The sequence below is a fragment of the Netta rufina genome (assembly GCF_964035555.1).
Source record: "Netta rufina genome assembly, chromosome: 19".
NCBI lineage: Eukaryota > Metazoa > Chordata > Aves > Anseriformes > Anatidae > Netta > Netta rufina.
The window spans coordinates 4037295-4056864 of record NC_140143.1 but is presented as its reverse complement, the minus strand read 5'-3'; the positions used below and the strand labels follow the sequence as shown (position 1 = coordinate 4056864).

The 19570-nt window shown below is 44.7% G+C and overlaps 2 protein-coding genes across 2 annotated transcripts in view; both read right to left on the bottom strand.

The window, feature by feature from the left end:
• The window catches only part of ABCC3 (ATP binding cassette subfamily C member 3), a gene marked incomplete at its 3' end in the record, with an annotated part of 47424 nt that extends 43549 nt beyond the window's left edge, over positions 1–3875 (bottom strand). Inside the window, exon 1 of the mRNA XM_084298676.1 lies at positions 3840–3875. Coding sequence (XP_084154802.1) covers positions 3840–3869 — 30 coding nt within the window. The 5' untranslated portion in view covers positions 3870–3875. The remainder of the gene's footprint in view (positions 1–3839) is intronic.
• Positions 3876–15352: 11477 nt separating this feature from the next.
• CACNA1G (calcium voltage-gated channel subunit alpha1 G) overlaps positions 15353–19570 on the bottom strand; it is a gene marked incomplete at its 3' end in the record, with an annotated part of 94704 nt that continues 90486 nt past the window's right edge. The window contains exon 37 of the mRNA XM_084298275.1: positions 15353–16207. Within this exon, the coding sequence (XP_084154401.1) occupies positions 15353–16207 (855 nt within the window). The remainder of the gene's footprint in view (positions 16208–19570) is intronic.

Sequence of the window (19570 nt, the reverse complement as noted above, 5' to 3'; positions counted from 1 at the left end):
AACAGCCATAGTGCCTGCTCACACCCAGAGAGTCTGAGCCACAGAAAGACAAGTCTGTAACCTGGAGCACAGTTTGTTTTTCTAAGCTCACGTTGTTTCCTCACCTGCTCAAAACACTCCTGCAGCTGAACTCCCCCTGGGAGACTACCCTGTTCACTTCTGAGAGGAACCACTTATGTCCCACTGCAGCAGAGGACACGAGCAATAAAGCAATAATTCAGCAGTGTCTGCTTCTCTGGTACAGAGATTGTGGGTCACATTAATTGGTGCATCATTCCAGCAGTAAGTATGTGACAATAAAACAGGAGGTAATTGTGAACAATAGTAAATAACACACCCACACAAGATAGTCCATAGGTGTGTGCTATCACATTTGCCTCTTCCCAAAAGGCATTCAGCATGGGAATACAGCTAGGAGGTATCAACAACTAGCTTCTAATTCTCAGGTTAAGTATACAGTGTATTTCTAAGCGTTCAGATTATGAGATTGCTCGTACTGCCTTTTGAAAATAAAATGTTCAGCTTGTTTCTCTTTTATATATAGAATAATCCATATTTGTATGCAGATTGCATGTTCAACAGGTAAAGCAGTAGCTAGAAGCCAGAAGCTTTCATAAATTCCTAATGTGACCGAGAGTGTTTTCCTTAGTTTTTCATTTCTAAAATGGGTTGGACAGGAAATTATTTTACCTCTGTGTAAACACAAAAAGCCAGCCCCTCGACATTTCCAGCAAAATTCCCCACCCTGCATCAGGGTGAAGAGTTGAAACCATAACACTTTCGATAAGCCAAAAAACCCAAGATAAGTCAATCATCTCTTAAAGTTGATTCAGCTCAAACTAAATATTTTCATGAGCTAACTCTGAACTGTTTTGTTTTGATTCTGATCTCCTTTTAACAAGAAACTATTGTAGTTGGTTTAAACTCCAAAATGAAGAACTGTTTAAATTGGAAGATTGTGTTTCCTTTCGCTCGAAACAGTTTTAAAACTGACACCAGTATGCCATTCAGCTTCCAAAAATATTCAGTTTATTTGGCAAAATATGGGGAAAGAGTTGAAGTTCACCAGCTATTAAAAAGTGAGCATTTAAACTAGTTCACATTTTATCAAAGCCTTGATCTGAACTGCAAGGCTGAACACCATTAGTTTATGTGCACAGGCCAGCAACTGCCTTTCACCCTGATCTCCCTTTTAAAGTGTACAGCTGAGTGGAAACCCCCAACTTTTGTGGACATCAAGATGCCTGCTTTTTTTATTGAACATTTGTGCATTTGCAAAGCAAATTGTTTCAAGGTGACTGCAGGGTCATCTTCATGACCATCACTTACAACCCCTCTCATAACATCAGTTCACAGCGTACACCTCCTGTTAATAGGGAATATGCCCCTGGCTGCTGAAAATAGGGTATAAGACTCTTGGCTACTGAATCCAGTTTGCTGGTCACTGGGTCACCTCTTCCATCCCACAAAGTTATTGGGAAGCATTTTTAAAAACAATTGGGCAGATGGAAGGTTGTTCTGACTCTAAACAACTCCAGACCAAGTATTTTGCCCGTTATTCATCACTGACTTACCATCTCATAACTAATGACAATGTTGACACTGCAGGGCAACAAGAAATCAAAGCTTCCTTCCCTAGAAACTCTTCCCCACAGTCCAAAAGCCATGTACATAGAATAAGATTAGGAGAAACCAAAAGTTAAGTTTGACAAAACACATTTCCATTACTGGAGTAACTGGAAAAAAAGACCATGTCTTTGAAGTATGAAATCACAGTAAGCTGAAGAGTAATAGTGCTCATCAGCCAGCAGAATATTTTATCAAAAGAAGGCAACAGATCCTGTTGAATCTCAAGAGACTACAGGACTTTGATGTAAGAGTGTTTGGGTGGACTTAGCCAGAAGAGTCTTGCCCAGCCTTGAGACCTAAAAGAAAAGCTGGACACTGCTCACGACCTAGTAACTCATAACCTTGCTCCTACGGCAAGCACTGAAGGGACAGGTTCCGCATTCAGGTGAATGGCACTCCTCAAAGAAAGGGAAAGTATTTCATTTCCTTGTTTGAGGTACGCTGCTCTTCACTTTTCAACCAGTCTCTCTTTATTCTTTAGTAGTAATTTATGTTTATGTATAAGCATGTGATAATTACACAAGTTTCTAGAGAGCCTTGTAACACACCTGACACCTTCCTTTATACACTTGGATAGAAAATGCATTCCTCTGCTAATCCGAACTACCAAATTTCAGCCATGTTCCAGATTAACTGCTGTTAATCATATTGGCGCTATTACTTCTAGCAAGACAGAAGGTATATACTTTTTATCACTATTTATGTTTTGTTAAATTTATTCAGATCTCATCATCATTTAGGCTATACAGAAGTGTTCATTAATTAAACCCCCTTATCTGGATTACCTTTATATTACTTTCCGTAAATTTTGTGTTGAAAAGCCTTGGCAATGTTACAAAAAAGATAAACTATCTGAGCGTAACATACAACAGACACAGCACAGCAAAGTAACAGTGCTGCACAAGGCAATGAACCAAAGTACTAAAAAGCCTGCATAACTGCTGGAACATTTTACATTACTGTATCAATAAATAGTTATCAAAAGTCTTCAGCACCAATAGAAGTTGAAGCAAGCCTTCCTTGAGAAGCTAAGGCAAACTTCTTGCAGTCAATAGCTAGCAAGCAGTGTTGGTCTGTTTGTGCTTGTTCCTGTTTTATAAGTGTTTATAGTAGAAATAAGAGCTGAAAATACTTGTTTGAGCAAGCTTATCCGCCAAGCACTGTAGCAGTGAGCGCGCAGAGTGCTTGGCAAGGAAATATGAGATCGAACAAAAAATGTAACCAATGGCTCAGGACCTAAGTCCTCTTTTTAAAATGCAATGTTGACAGAGATTTTAACAGATAATTAGTTATTTGAAGACAAAGCCCAGCATTAAGTCCTCATAGCCAACTGCTTGTTGCTCTTGTGTTGCTCTTTAATACCTTCCTAGCAGTTACTAAGAAGAGCTTCATCACCAGCCACTCCTTCTCATTCCTGCTGGTCTTTTGTTGGAAAAAATCCCTCTCGAGTTAAGTCAACATAAGACAAACTAACATGCAAAAAAACGTGATTTATTGAAAGGCAGCTCCAAGTTCTCCACACATGCTCAAATCCCCGTGACTTCGTAAGGTCTGCCTGCACGGAACAGGAGAGAAACAACAGCACGCTGTTACTGTACCGCGGAGCAACGCTGCACCGAGCACTTGCAGCAGCCAGCACGCACACACGGCTACGGCAGCACTTTCCAAACTTTCCTGCTTGCAGCCCCAGCACCTGCTCCAAGCCCCTTTCCAAAGGGCTGAAGGCTCCAGTCTCTAACTCAAGCCACCACCAGCCTTGGGACCAGCCTCAGCTGCCAGGAGCCTACCACCCGCCAGCAACGGGGCGCTTGGCAGGCAGCACTCTGATGGACATCAGCAATGCCAGCACTGGACTCTCGGAGAAAGCAACGATCGGGGACATCACTACGAAGCCCAGCTGTTGGCAGAGCTGCAAAACAGATTCGCACCCCTTCAACGGAGCCCAAACGAGAGAGCTGTGACCAGCCCCAGCGCTGGGCAAACTCGGCATGGCAAGCCCACGGAGAGGGGCTGCTGAGGATGCAAAGAGGATGCACGAAAGTCCCGTTAGGACCCTCCAGGGAGTGCTGCCCACCCTCAGCGGGGACCCCCGAGCCTTGGGGGCACAACGCCCGCTTCCCCGGGGGAGCCCCCCTCTCTCCTCAGGGGGGCTGCTGCCAACCCGGCCCCCGCCCTGCTCCTCTCCTCGGAGCGCCGGGCGCGCTGCTTACCCAGAAGCGGGACCCGCAGAACACCTCCATGGCCACGGCAAGGGGAACCGAGCCTCTCCTCCTCCTTCTCCTCCTCCAGGCCCACGCCGGGCAGCGGGAGAAGCCGGCTCCGGCCTCTCCTGGGCGGGCCGGGGCTCGCCGGGCCCGCACCTCCCCGCCCCCGGCCCGCCCTCACTCCCTCCCTGGCGGCGGCGGCAGGCGCCATGGCCTCGCCCCGCTGCCATCGCCCCCTCAGGACGGGAGGCGCCGGCCCGGCCTTTATCGCCTCGGCGAGGCTGCCTCAGGCACCCCTCTGTAGCCATTAGGGCCGGGGAGAAGGTGCCAGGTCTCCCCTCGTGGGCATATGGCTCTGGACACTGAAAGGCAGGCGGTGCTGCCAGTGTGGGGCTTCTTGCTCTGTGAGGGTGGCTTCCCCATGGAAGGATCAATCCCCTAGGAAGACGTTTTCCTTGCTCTGTGCCACCTGTGGGGATAAATAGGGTCTGCTCTTGGAGCAGGACATTGGCAGTTCCCACATAGCAGGCAGAGAGAGGGCTGAGGGGCTTGCACATGTCCCCGGTCACCTAGAGATGTCTGCTGGCGTCCTGGGTTTGAGGCTGTCCATGTCCAACCATCCAAGCTGCTCAGACCAACATTTACATCTCAGAGACACTCAGTGTCTCTCCTCTAGAAAGGCTTGAAGTGTGGTTACCTCAGCAGCACCACAGATGCGAAGAGAGAGTAGCAAACCCAGGCCCAAGACCTGTGCTTCCCTGGCACAGCCCCTGCCACACAGCTCTGAAACCAAGGGTGCTGGACAAGAAAGAACAGATGGCTGTTCATAAACAGTGGTGTACCCTGAGTCATGAACGTCTGGAATCTCAGGAAAATGGCCTTAGTTCCCTATTTTTTCTGTTTTTTTTTCTTTTTTTTTTTTTTTTTTTTTTTTTTTTGTATTCCTACCTGGCTGTAGCCTAGCCTCACTGGTATCCTACTAACAGGAATCAAGAGTTCTCCAAGCTACATTTAAGCCTGGCCACTTCTGCAAGTGCCTAAATTATTGTCTATCTGCAGCCACTTCCTTCATGCTAATTGCATCCTCTGTAGACATTAGGCTGAAGCAGTGGTGTGGCTCTATTTTAAAAGCTTCCAGTCAATAAATTTCACATATATGTGTAACTAATAGATTTTGTAGTGCACCTTGTACACAACCTGGCTTTTACTTCCTCACAATGAAAGAACACTGTTTGCTTTCCTCTTGGACAGGACTTGTCCTTCAGAATTATTGCCCTTCCAGCACCTGCTGTTTGTTGACCTGCTTGCTGTAGCATCTGGTCCAATATCATCATCTCACCCAAATCTCCCCGTTGTCACAAATCTACTTAAATATCTTAAGAGTTCCAGTGTCCATGGTGAAGAACTGTCAATAAGAAGGCTGCCATCAAAAATTTTCAAAAGTGGAAAGAAGAAAGATGAGAAGCCCAGAATTGCTGTGTACCCCAAATATTTCCTTTCTAAAGAAAAAAAAAAATCTGCTTATCTTTTATGCCTGGGCCATTGACACTAGGTTTGATACCCACTGGAGGTGATATTATTGGAGAAAGCCAAATGCTTTCATCTAACAGTGCTCAGCATTTGTTCTAGCCATTTACTATAATCTGGCCAGAGGGACACAGTTAGTTTTTGCTGTAGAAATGACTGAACTTACTATTGTAGCAAGATAAGATCTCACCCAAGATTAAATTCTTGGGTGTTTGCCTGCAAGATTTGAAATCTCAGACTGATCCAGGCTAATCAGCACAATCACATTACAACCTTCTGAAGGAATACTTACAGGAACCCTAGCCAACTGTGTGAGCGAGATATTGAAGGACACCGTGTGCTCTCTGTGCAAATCTGACATAGGAACTTCTGTTAAGTGTTTGTTCATAGTGAAAGTTTAAAGGAAAGTCAGCAATAGCTAGGAGTTCTCCTTTGTGGTTCTTTAAACCTCCTCCCCTGCAATTCGGTGAAGTTTAGAAACTTGTCCTAAATTAAGATTGACTTTAACATTATGAGATGTCACAGGTAAAAGGTACCTCAAGAACAGTTACCAGAGGCTGTGTGTACAGGAGGGGCGAGGTTTGTTTTATCAGTGTACTGTACATGGTTCCATGATATGTGCTATGTGCCTTAATCCCTGATTAAGATATTGACTTCAGAAGGAATGCTCCACCGTATCTGTAGGGAAAGGTCCTGCATCAGGGTTTTTCCCTGGGTCTCACAGGATTCTAAATTAGGTGGGATAGATGATTCTGCCTTTTGCTTCATTTCCTAGTTTGCGGTGGGCAGCTTCTGCCTTCGGTAGCAGCTCATTAAAGAGGGATGGTTCTGCTGAGTGGGTGCAACGGGGGTGCCAGCTCACCTCTTGTGCCCCTCCAGAGCTCACGGACTGGAGGAAAAAGTCCAGTCTGGACCTCACAGCAGACCCTGCCGCCTTGCATTGACTTTACAATGTAGTTATGGACTTCCAGGTGCTGTCTGTCAAAAAAAAAAAAGCTGGCAGAGAAGGAAAAAAAATCAAAAGCAAGAATGAAAGAAATATTAAACAGTCTGACAGATAAGATGGAGGGAAAACTTAAAAGCTCCTGGGAAGGGCTATGGTGAAAGATTCTGCTGAATCTGCTGCAAAGCAGAGCCTGAAGCACTATCACTCTTTGGTCCTGTTTCCTGTTGATGATGGAAGGAAGATGGCTGTACCTAGAACATGTAATCACTCCTGTGATGTTCCCCAAAACGCAGGCTGGCTACGTAGAAAAACGCAATGGCACCTTTTGTATGAATGTCAGGAAGGTCACGAACTCACCTTTTCTCACCATATCTTTATTCTGGGGAGTGGCAAGATCAGATCTGAGTTCATTCATTAATGTATTTGCATCCTTTTTTCCATGGCAGCTGCATGCTAAAAGGACTTTTCACCTGCTAACTTGTAGGGCAAGTGTTCAAAATCAGCGCAATCATGAAAGACCTAAAAGGCACACCCAAGGCCACACAGAAGCAGGTTAGCTATAAACTAGAGCGATTGCTGGGCAGAAAGGAGGTACCCTGAGAGAAAAGCCAGTTGTGTAAGCACAATGCCAGGTAAAAGGCAGGCACCTCTTCAAACCCTCACCTCATGATGACTTGCAAGGCCCTGAAAGTGAAGCGTGACCTACTCTCAAGGAAATCAGCATAAAGAAGGACTTTTAGGGGTGAGGGCTGGGGAGGGCTTGAACTCTGGGATTTACAGCTTTACTGTTAGTTGACTCCAAATATCACCTTTGTTCTCTGCTGAACAGCACAGAAACTCCCTTTCTGAGACCTGCAGAGGTGTCACGGATGATAGGAAAAACAGGCCACTATAGCATCATTTACAGCACAGCCCTATAAATTCACTTGTTAGAAAGAGGATGACACCGTGTTTTAACAAGTAAGATATGGACTTGCAACAAACTGCTTAAAGTCAACACTGCATGAGTAGCTGAAGATTTATTTATTTTTTTTTTTTTTCTGAAAATATCAGTGCTGTTGGTTATAGTGTTTTCTTCTAGCAGCAAAGGATTTGACTTTAATTTCTTTCTTTCTGGAAAGCACGATGGCCAGTTTAGAAGTCCCATAGTTAAAACCGATGAGGGAGCAGGCTGGGAATATGCAGCCCTCAGCTTTTACTCACAGCTTCACCCTTTGCTTTGGGGCATTTATCAGCTGGGTGGCTTTGTAGGAGCAGAAGGCAAGACCTTTCCCCTGGCTGGAATCACAGAGGTGGCACTTCCCTGGAGAACCAGCGCAGGGAGAGGGACCACACCACATTTGGCCTCCAGCTGCCTTGTAAAGTCCTCCTGTTAGCTCTGGGGTGAGGTGGGATCCGCCCAGTGCTCTGTTGGAAGAGAAAATGGTGTACGCATGACTCCTCCAGGACACTGTGTGTAATGCCATCCTCCCCTGTTCCGTGAGTGCTCCCGCATTTTGTGCTCCCACATTTTTTCCCTGTGAGCCATGAGCAGAACCCGGACGTGCTGAGAACCGTCCAGATTGCCCCAAAGTGGTCCTGGAGCTGCTTCAGCTGCGAGCAGCTGAATTCTGAAGGCACTGGGTGTCTCTGTCCCATTTTAGATAATTTCACATACATACTCTTAAGTGCCTAAAGAGGTTAATTAAACCCATGGCAGGTGTAACACACCTCAGTTTGTGGGTGGTTTAGCTGCAGAAAGAGATTTGAGTGATGAACAAACAGCCACAGACAAGCAGCACATGGCACTCGAGCTTACCGAGGCCAAGACCCAAACTAATCTGTGTCAGCCCCCAACACACTTGCCACAGGTTATCCTCTCCCCCTGCCAGCTTGGCCACCGCGTAAGCCTCTCCTAGTTTTAATGGGCTGGAGCCGTTCAGGATTTCATCACAAAACAGGCTCGCAGAAGTCACGGTGGCTGCAGGAATCCCGCTGTGAATGCAGGATCCTGCTTTGTTTGAATGAACAGGGAGTTGTCACTGGCCCTCGGCCACACTGGGATGGTGACACCCAGCAGAGAGGCTCTGTGCTGCCTTCGCCCGTCTCAGCTCGGCACATGCTGTCCTCCGCAGCATTTTTAATTTGCAGAATGACTCCAACATTAACTCCTTCTTGATTTTCCTAAGAACAGCTGGAATCTACCTTCTCTTTCTGCAAAATAATTGTTAGCACAATAAGTAATTAAGTGGTTTAACCGTCCTTTTTATTTTCCAGCTGGAGCTTAGGGGTCTTTGGTTGCACTATTCGCACTATTAAATAGGTACTGAAAGATAATCTATTCAGAACCTTGAGGACTTGCCAGTTAAAGCATCCGGTGACTCAAGCAATAATAGAAAATGCCAGAGGGCGTTGCAACATTATATAGTGCTGTAAACATATCTGAAGCATAGAATACAGCACATGGAATACCCTTAAACCCCAATCATCCTCAAACGTAAAAACGCCAGCGAGGCGGTGGCTGGCGGCGCTGGAGAACACGCCAAGCCGACCAGAAACAGCAGGACCTCAGGTGCAGCCTTATCTAAGGCACACAAACATCCCAGCTAAAGCACTTCGTGGCATTGCCATCTAGTGACAAGCACTCAGCCAGCGCCCAGCCAGCACGAGCCACGCAAGGCAGGGTGATTATCCTCCTTCCATGCTGGGCCAAGCAGAGATTAAACTCCATGTCCAAGCCCACGGGTCGCAGATGCTGCTGCTGTGTGCGAGTGCCCACGCAGAGCGGACACGGGTTGGCACACACAGGGAGATGTGCTGGGCTCTGCGTTTGAAAATGTTTCAAGGCAACATCAGCACATGCAGAGACAAAGAAGCCTTTGAACTGCTGCCATGGCCTCTGAGATGCTGAACAGCCCTGGGATCATCTCTGGATGCGCTGTTGTCTCCTGGGGCTTTGCTTGAGCCCAGGCACAGAAATGCTGCACATCAGCCTGGCTTTGGGCAGCTCCTGCCAACACCAAGCAATGCGTGGCTCCGTGGGCTGCCACAGAGCACCTGAATCTGGGACAAATCCTTCCTCTCCTCCTACCGTAGGAGGGGATATTTATACATTTAGCGGCTGGAAAACCCCGCAGAAGGAGAAACCCTCCTTTTCTTTTGCACTGCGCTGCTTCTGTCACACCGAACTAGGGCACGAAGCAATTCCCCAACAGGCAGAGCTACACAGCAGGGGCTTTCTGACCAAAACCCCGGGTAGCCCGAGCTGTATCCCCGTGCCCTGGCCGGCAGCTCGTCCAGCCCAGCAGCTCTCCCCAGCTCGCTAGGTGGTAGCAAAACGCTGCGCACCGCGCCGAGCCCTGCCCGCAGCCGGCACCGCGCCCCCTGCCCTGCGTGGGTCCGAGACTCCCCATCTGCAGGAGCCTCCCCCAGGAGCCGATCGCAGCTCATCGTTTGCACGGTGCTGGTGGTAATAAAGGGAGCCGGGCACGTTTCTTTAAATCGCTTTTTATTCCTTTTTTTTTTTTTTTTTTTTTTGATATGGCGGTAGGGGTGATGTACAGATGGTGTCTAAAACTTGTTGGTGTGGCTTTCTTTTTGCATCTCCAGAACATCTCCCTACAGAAAGGCTGAAAGGCTTCTTGTATTTCTCATACAGCTACTTGCAGGGTTTTGCAGAGCTCTGGCATAGGGATGTGGTGAGCACACAGCCCTTCCGATGGGACACTGCTCTCCAAAAAGGAGGATGGCCGGCCAAACTCACTGAATTGTCTGGACTAAGCCAGAAACAAATTCAATCTGAAGTGCTACTCCCCAAGAGTAGCTACCATTACGTAGAAAACAGTCTAGGTCCATGTGGCATCCAGATTACCCACTGAACAGAACAAAATGCCGTGCCCAGGCTCTGGCAAGTTGTGAGCATACCCACAAGCAGCCAGCCTGAGTGGGAACCCTCTAAAAACCACAAGCAAAACTCAGCAAAAAAAAGCTTCACACAGGAATACTCACGAAAGCCAGCAAAATAAAATAAAATAAAATAAAATAAAATAAAATAAAATAAAATAAAATAAAATAAAATAAAATAAAATAAAATAAAATCCCCCTCCCAAGTTCCACCAATAACCCACATGGAAAACAGAAGGATTTGATTTCCCCTACAAGAAATATCTGACTTCCGCTCAACTCACCTGTGTGCAGAGAGGTGCGAAGTGCCCACAGCTGCAGACTGCCCTGCTTTTGGGGCCAGCCCTGCTGCCCTCAGTGCCATCAGGACCCTCCAACCTTGTGGGGTTGGCGCTGCAGCCTGCACCATAGGGATGCAGGACAGAGCTCACCTCTGGAGTCCTACTCTGCATGGCTTTCTGTGGGATTTTGCATGGATCCACATTTTGTCTCTGTTGAAGGGCCAGTTTTCTTCCTACTGCTTTCTACTTGGAGATAGATATGAAAGGGCTTTCACCAAAACACACTCTAGACAACATAACTGCCCTGGGTGCCAGCTTTTGGGTTTAGGGTCCCTCTGGCTGCAGAGCGATCGTCCCGGCTGCACAGTGGCCAAGCACTTGGTTTCTCCCTCTAGTGGCTGCTTCTCAGAGCAAAGGAGACAACTCACACTGGGACCTGCCCGTAACCCCTTTGCTACAGACCCCTGAAGAGTTCAGGGCCAGATTTTTCTGGTGGTACCCAAACAGCACCTGGGGGCTGAGCCCCTGCTGCCCAGCAGCTCCTGGGGGAGCACCACCACCAGCTCTTGCTTTGCAAGCAGCCAAACAGCAGCAGGAGTGATGGAGGAGAGGTTGCAGTGCTTCAGGCTGGAAATCCTGAAGTTATAAATGTGCGGAAGAGCCCAGCCTCTTTGCACAGCCACCCTTTTACATGGGCAAATGAAACCTGCCCCTTCTCCAGACTCCGTCCTCCCCAGCTGCGGCTGTCCTCACTGCAATGCCGGCAGCGTCCTCCGCGGTAAGCAGCGTGCCAAATTTTGCTTTGCCAGCCCCGTGCAACTGCAGAAGCACCACTGACGGGCTCCTTGGTTAGTAAAACAGCACGCCCTGGGCAGCGTGCTGGGCCGGATTTGCCTGTGGTGCCAAACCAAATTGTTTCACAAAGGGCCGCCGTTTCGCAAGGCTTCTTTAAACTTCCCGTCTGCTGCTGCTATGCAGTACCTATGCCAACTGTCCACAATTAAAACATTCCTCAAGATTTGATCTGAATGATACAGATTATCATCAACAACAACAAAAAAGGGAAGTGCACATGGATGTTCTTTTCAAAAGCTTTTAATAGGACACATTTGTTTTTGTCATTTGTAAAGATTTACACTCATTTTTTGTCTTTTTGCTTTTTGTAAAAAGGAACATTTTAACCCAATTTTGCCCATGAATACCACCTTTTGTTGCCCTGACCAGAAGACCTTGTTTTGGCCTATATACCTGATACAGTATAACAATATATTAACTATTAAATACAAAGTTCTATAATATATACTAGGTTGTTACGGACATTGCAATGGTACTGTGCCTACTCTAGTCACCTTGTGTAATAGTGTACATGGGTTATTATAGCCAAAGGGGCAGAAAAGGGGAGACTGGGGCATAGCCTAATTTACAATGGTAACACTTTTGTTTTCTTTTTTTTTTTAATCGTTTTTTTAAATTTTTTATTTCCTTGAACACACCTTGTGCTGAGTGCAATCCACAGAAGTCAAAAACAGTGTTTTCTTTGCCCTCCTCCAAAATATCTACAGTATAAACGGCCTGTAACCGAGCTATGAAAAGTCAGTCCTATGTGCAAGGGGCTGTAAGAATGGAATTTACATTTTTCCAGACACGTCTGCAATCTCTCTCCTTCCTCCTGTGTCAGCCTGGCAATGGCAGAACATCCTCCTCCTGCCTGTATACAGTAAATCCACAGTATTAAAGTGCTGGTGTGCTTGAATGAGCTGGATAGCAATGCGACTACTTTGCCACCAATATGGGCTGAGTTCTGGGGGTAGATGTTTTATATCAGTACAGTCCTTGAACAGTAATAGCACTGCAATATCATAGAACCTTAGTTTAGCTGCTTACTTCTAAACACAACCTGGATGCAGGCTCTGAAACTAAGCTATAAATGTTGTAATACAGTAGGTCTGGCTCCAGGTTTATGAAAAGAAAATTGTAGGTAGAGCTGCTTCTGTTCCCAAGATGCTATGCAGACTTTTAACAATTTCTCTATAGATTTCTACAAAAATATAAAAAATTCTATCAACATAACCATTCTACAGAATTCCTGTGGATTTTGTACATTTTGTTTAAAAAAAGTCAAATTCTATAAAACCCCCCCCAAAGGTATTTAAAATTATCTGAAGATTATTGCACGCACTGCAGTACATTTGTATTTGTTTTTCAAAAGGGCGTCTAGAAAAAACTTATCTGGTTTAGAAAACAAACTATTTTACATGGATTTCTTTTCCTGACTGCATCACCGTACAGGATTTTTTATTGGCTAGTCCTTATTGAATATTCATGTATGATGTAAACTTTTTGTTGCTTACACAAACCTTGTCAGTGGGCGAAACCCCGAGTCTTGAAAATAGAACAGCCTTTAGACTTTGTTACATTTGGAGTTGAGCATTTGGATTAACATCACATCACCATTTTGTGGCACGATTTCAAGCTAAAATGCTGCATGCTTTTTTATCAGGAAGGGACTGTATCATTCCAGAGATAAACACACGCCTGATCATTAAGGAATCAGGGTCAGCAATTTCAGTGGCCTAGCTATTTTCCCAAATTATTTAGTAAATGTGAAAGGCAAAGCTAAGGCTCATTATGAGTATAAAACCAAAAAGGGATTACGAATATTTCTCAGGCTTAATACACTGTAATTTTATTATTTCCTTAAATATAATCTGGGGGAAGAACTGATGAAAGGTTTGTTTGAAATCATTGCTTTAAACGGGCTTAGCTCTGGATTTGGCCAGGCATATCAAAGAGAGTCTTCTCTGTGTGGGCCCATGGTGAAGAGGGGAAAAATGTCCCAGCCAAGAATTAATCTGTCTGCAGTAAATAGTTCAGAGTGTTAATCTTCGTCCTTCAAACACACCGAGTGCCTGACTTCCTGCTGAAGTCCCTTCCATTTTCACAGGACATGTAAATCAAAAGGGATTGTTTATGGAGGAAACTTCTTTGAGTGAAAATAAAGGAGCTTAAGACCTGACACAGGCTGTTACGTATAAACAGCATCTTTTCCTGGTGTACATACTTGAAGCTAATGCAGACACATGTAGTCGTAATGGTCTAATCTCCGAATGGATAAAAGGCTGTGTATCAACATCTTTAAGTGATTTGAAAAGATCAGTAGTGCTCAAAAAGTTACAGACTCCTGACTGGTAGAATTAGCACAAATCCTTCTCGTGCTTGTGCTGGTTTAAGGACGTGATCCAGCAAAGACTTATCCACGCATGCCATTTTAAACCTGTGAGTGTTCCCATACTTAAAACCATGCCTTCAAAGTCTTATTTAGCCTACATCTTAATTTGATTTCAGGGAGGTTCAGTGAAGTTAATGTCTGCTTTCTATCAGTCTTGTGAAGAGCAGGATGAGTCGAATGGGGCCAGCCCCCAGTGATTTCAGGCTGCGCTATCTGCTTCTGTGATTGCTTTTTGCAGAGGGCATTAGCGCAGAAGCAAACAGTTCATTTCCTAGATGACTGATGCTAAGGACATGTTAACAAAGTAAGGACACGGATTCCATTTTTGTTGACTTTGTATCATGAAGTTGCTGCTTAAGGCTTTTGCTAGATTTGCTAGATTGGAAATAAAATTTCAGCAGGGTTGTGTCAGTTAACTCCAGCAGTGGTAGCAAAAAACCCTCAACAACCATTTCAGTACTTACAGACTTCCTTACATGCGCTCTGTAAAATAGCTTTCAAACTGTAATAGGCCTCGATTCTGCTCAACACGTAAATATAAGATCATCAACTTCAATGCAGTTTAAGCAAGAACTTGAGACAGGTGCTCAAGCGCACTGCTGTCCTGCGGGACTGAAGCCACCTAGCTCAAACCCTAAAGCTGGCCTTGTTCTCACCTGTGTCCTGCTGCAAAAAGGGGGCTCCCCTGGGAACAGCAGGCTTCCGCAGGTGTGGAACTCAGCAAAAGCAGCAGCCTGTCTCCAAGATGCTGGAAAACACTTCAGAAGTGACCACAGGCTTTTGTTGCCGCGGTTTCCTAGGCACATATGAAAATTATCCGTTGACTTGATTTTGCGAGCCACCAGTGGATGATCTATAATAATCCTGTTATAAGTCAATATTGTGTAGTGCCAGCGTACAGTTGGATTGGCTCTACATTCACAACCTTCAGGTGTATATCAGCATGTTGTACATCCCGGGTTTCGTGCACCTGTTTTTTTTCTCTAGATGTCAATTTTACACAAGATTCGAATATTATTTGGTTAAAAAAAAAAAAAATGCCACTGCATTTTTATACTATCCAAGCAAGCTTTTCTTTTTTCTTTTTTTTTTTCTTTTTTTTTTTTTTTTCCTTCAGAAAATGACTTCAGTCCAAGGGGAAAAATAAATTACATTAAATAATTCTTATTTACTGCTGACTGTGGGATACATTTCCTCTGTAATGCACTAATTGGCTACATTTTGTGCTTTGCAAAACAAAATGAAACCCAAACAAAACAAAACAAAAAAGAGAAGGGATTAAATATATATTTTTAGGTTAAAATATTCATAAAAACCAACTTTATCTCAGAAATATTCTGAGATACATAAAATAGAGAAAAATTAAACGAGTCTTTAGTCACAAAATGTACTACATCCCGCAATACTAGATTCAATTAATTTAATAAAATATAATATACATATAGATTCTGCACATTGTATTGCTTTTACCTAAGCAGAACATATGCTTAAGTAAGCGTGATATAGGTTAACCACTCTTTTAACCAGCTGGTTCTTTAATCTTTCTTTGGAAATTTTTTACCCAGTGCCATTTTGGAATACAGAGTTTTTGATTTTTTTTTTTTTTCCTATTACATGAAAGGAAGAAAACATTTGGCACCAACAGAAAAGTAACTCAGGGGTCCATTTCCGTTTGATCAAAGGAAAAGCTAGGAAGTGTCAACAAGTCTTTCTTTGGGGTAGGAGATGTTGACATACTGTCTGGAAGCAACGAATCCCCTATATCCATCGAATCCTTGGAATCACACGATGGAGCACGCCGTCTCAAGCAAGTATCTCCACTGGCAGGTGAGATGCTGTGAGGTCCTCTAGGTAGCAAACTCTGTCCGTCGGGTGGATCTATAGATATACACGGAGGGCTCAGTTTTTTCTTCTGCCGTGTTCCTTGCAAGCCTTCCATTTCACTTACCACCTGACTTATGAAGCCAGAAGAGCTAGATGTGGAATGGTGCTGAGGGCTGTTTTCCATGGAACAAATCTCTATTGAATGTCTCCTTTGATCATCTAACCAAGAGGGCGGTTTTTTTAGAAGACCCTGGGTATCTACACTGTGGTATTTCTTCAGGTCCTTCAGTGTAACGCTGCCGGTATTGCCCACGTTCCTCTTAGGAGTGAGAGGCTGAGCCTCTGAACAGGCACTCGAGGCTGTGCAAGTTTCTGAAGTGAAAGGCTCCGAGGAGCTGTTTGTTTCAGATACTTCTTGGTCCACTGAATCTCCAGGTGTCTCCTGATACGAGTCTGCACAAGCACACGATGCTGGTGCCTGCTTTGAAATGTTATACTGGTTGTGGGAATGCTGCTGCGTATGAACGCTTGCCCGGCTCCATGCGGCCAACTCTTTCGCTTCTGAGGGCATCAGGGCACCCGATGAGTCCTCCCGGGGCGCAGCGGGGACATTTGGGTCAGAGAGTTCACTCACCTCGGTGTGGAGGTTCTCCTTGCTATCCAAAGAGTCATTCCTTATAGCCATCTGTACGGAGCGCATAGGGATCGGGGAGGAGGGGAGTTGCCAGATGAGAGAGACAGACCAAACAAAGATTAGTACAAGCAAGGCACAACATTTACAGGGCACCAGCTCTCTGAGATACCTCAGCACAGACCTGCCGGCTCCTACAACTCAGCCTGCACTGTGGGTTCTAGCAGTCCCCATGCCTCAGTGACCCGTGGGCTTATCCCTGTCTAAGTGACAGCACAATTTGACCCTTTATTCTTCATAAATGGTTGACCTCTAGCTTTCTCCTGTAAGAATGAAGGACTGCAAAAACTGAATGCCCCCACCCAAACTTAGACATATTCTGGTTATGCAAAGGATGAGGATCTACGGCAAACCACTTCGTAATTTTTAGCAGTGCAGGTATAAGGAGGAGAAGGAAACTGTGAAAGTGAGCCTGCGTATTCCCTTCTCTAGCTCAGGTGACACTGAGGAATGGAGCAGGATCCCCAGTGCCACTGCCACCAGAACAACCAGTCTGTGCCCACAGCAGGGCAACAGCCTGTCCCTGGCTTTGGGACAGCTTTGTTCCTATCCGAGCCACAGCTCGGCACCATTTCACAGTGTGGGAGCTTGAAATGCAGGAGATGCAGAAGCTGGATGGGACCATCTGTAATTACTTCCACCTATTCTGATGCTTGGGTCCAGGCTTTTTAAGGCACATTTTGCCTTGGCTGTTTTGAGCCCTATGCAGCATCAGTGCCTGCTGGCAAAAAAATGCCTATGGCATGGTTTGAAGGCTTTGTCTTTCCACTGCATTGTATCCCTTGCCAAAAAGGTTTATAAATCAGCCACATTAACTGGCCCTTAAAGGCAGCATCTCAGTTTGAGAAGACTCTTAAATGATCTTAAAGATTAAAAACTTCATAAAGAAATTTGGAGGAGATGCATACAGCTGGTCTCAGTCCTTTAGAGAAGTGTAAGGAGATGAAATTCTTCATACTAAGGAATGTTTTTGTGATGAATCACCCCCAAAATGATCTTAGAATTTTTATAAAAATTGTCCCACAAGGATCTTTTGAGCCAAATGATCTCTATTCAGGCAAAGCTCTCATCAGCTGCAGTATGCACATGTGTGCATGCACGAACACCAGAAACTATTGTTACATCTGCACATTGGGCTCCCTTTGTCGTCTGTGAGAACTGAGAGAATATTTAATATGACAAATGATTTTGTCCAACACTAGCTAATCCTTTCTAGTTAAAATTTTACAGTGTCAGACTGGTAACTAACCACACTCAAGACTGGAGCTAATTCTGGCCTCCTTGATGCCATTTGCTTTGGGGAATGCTTGGGGAGCAGAAATCATGTTCATATCCTGAGAAGAGACACAGACCACAAAAAAAGTAGAACAGAGCAGCAAAAAGTAATTATTGTCATTACTTTTGCTTGTGCACCAACCTGTGTTGCATACAAAGACAGCGTTAGTCAACACCAATTCTTTCTTTCCCTATGATACAGGCATCTTTGGTAGTTGTTAGAAGTGACTGCTGGTATAAAAGTTCTACTGGTTTCTTTCAAAACAAAAGGACCCTCTGCCACCCCACTGGTGTGTACACCTCTAGTAGCCACAACTTGGTGTGGGCTACACCGTGGACACACAGTCCTGGAACCAGCAAATCAACCTGGTTTTAGTTTCAGGTAGAATTCCCCTGGAGAAAAGCATCTGCACTGCCAAGGAGCACATTCCTCAGTGGGGAGCTTGGCTTTACACCTTCTCTCAAAGTATCCGATCCACTCATCTTCATCTGCGAGTGCATTGCTAATTGCCAAACTTTCCAGAGTCTAAATGGCATGGTACTGTGGGGACTGTGTCCATCCACTCTACAGCACTCTGAAGGGAAAGGGAGGTTAAAGACACGGGTGTCAATGGTGGAGAAAAGTGCACGGACCAGGTATGTGGTGGACAAGATTTATCTATGCACAAATTTAGGATAGAGAGGGGAAAAGGGGGAAGGGAAAGGAAAGGAAAGAAAGAAAAAAAAAAAAAAAAGAAAGAAAAGAAAGCAAATCAGAATTACATGCAATATATGTAACAGTAAGGAAAAATGGGTACTGCAAATCAAAATGCTTTGCTAGCCTGGGCTATACCAATGTGCCAGTAACACATCAGTGGCAGCAATAACAGGAGCCAAGCAGAGAGCACTTGAGCAAGCAGAACTGCCGGGGGTGTAAAGGAGATTTTACCTCTTCAGAGACCCAGTTTCAGTGTCTGGCCATCTAGATTACAATTAACTCTAGCAGCAATCATACCCTGTTGCCAGGAGCAACTTCTAACTCCCATTAATGGTGCTGGGAGCTGCTTGCTACTGAGGAGCAAACCTAGGGCAAACACCTCGGTAGCTTTCAGAGGGATGCGACTGGCCTGCAGACCATACCGCTCACCATCCCAAAGCCTTTTTCTTCCTGAAAGGTCACTCCAAGAGCATGGTTATGTCACCGCACGAGCAGAGAGAGGAGGGAGGGGAATAAATTAATTTAAATGTATGAAAGGTTTTAGAAAGAGAAGCCTGCAAAAATGCGAACAAAATTAGGTTGAGGAAGATGGCTAACACAGTAATTTATTCTAGATAGATCAGTTCAAAAAGATGGGTCTGTTATTCATTAGAAAGCAAGAGAGAGTGGTTATGAACTGGAATCATGACATCAATTAGTTTCCCCATTAGCAGTGATTGGGGTAGCTGGCCATCCCTCTGCAAATGAATACATGCTAGGAATTTCTTATGTCAATTTAGTATTACAGACTAATGTAATTGTTAACCTTGGTACTTCACATTCATTTTTAGAGCTTAATGAATCAACTGTCTAATTTGTCAATGTTGATTAAAAGATGAAAGAAAGGGGAATATTTTCATGCAGGAAAGAAATTGTTTTTGAAAAAATAAAACCAATCTACTCTGTGTATATAAAATCAGACACAAACTAGTGAAGAAAGCGGAGTTTGGGAATCAGATATGCCTCTGGTCCTGATCCAGCAGCACAATGAAATATGTTTAAAAATGTGAGAGTGAAGCACAAGTTCAAGTATGCTACTAAAAAGGATAAATTTAAACTTATGTTTCCAATCAACCAGACTGGAATCTTTGATTAGATCTCTTAGATCTTTGGTTGAATCGGGGCTTAAATCAATGCCAGGCAAAATAACAGAGATAAAACCAGTTACAAAATAAAATATGTTCTGTTTTGCATATACTCAAGCTTTTCAAAAGCACATAGGAGATTTAAAAGGATCTTAATTTTCAATTCTCGCTGTAAAAACAATGTGCTTTCCATGATGGTTTTGCATACAATGAGATATCCAGCTGCCTTTTAACATCTTTCCCCTTTCAAGAAATGAGAGG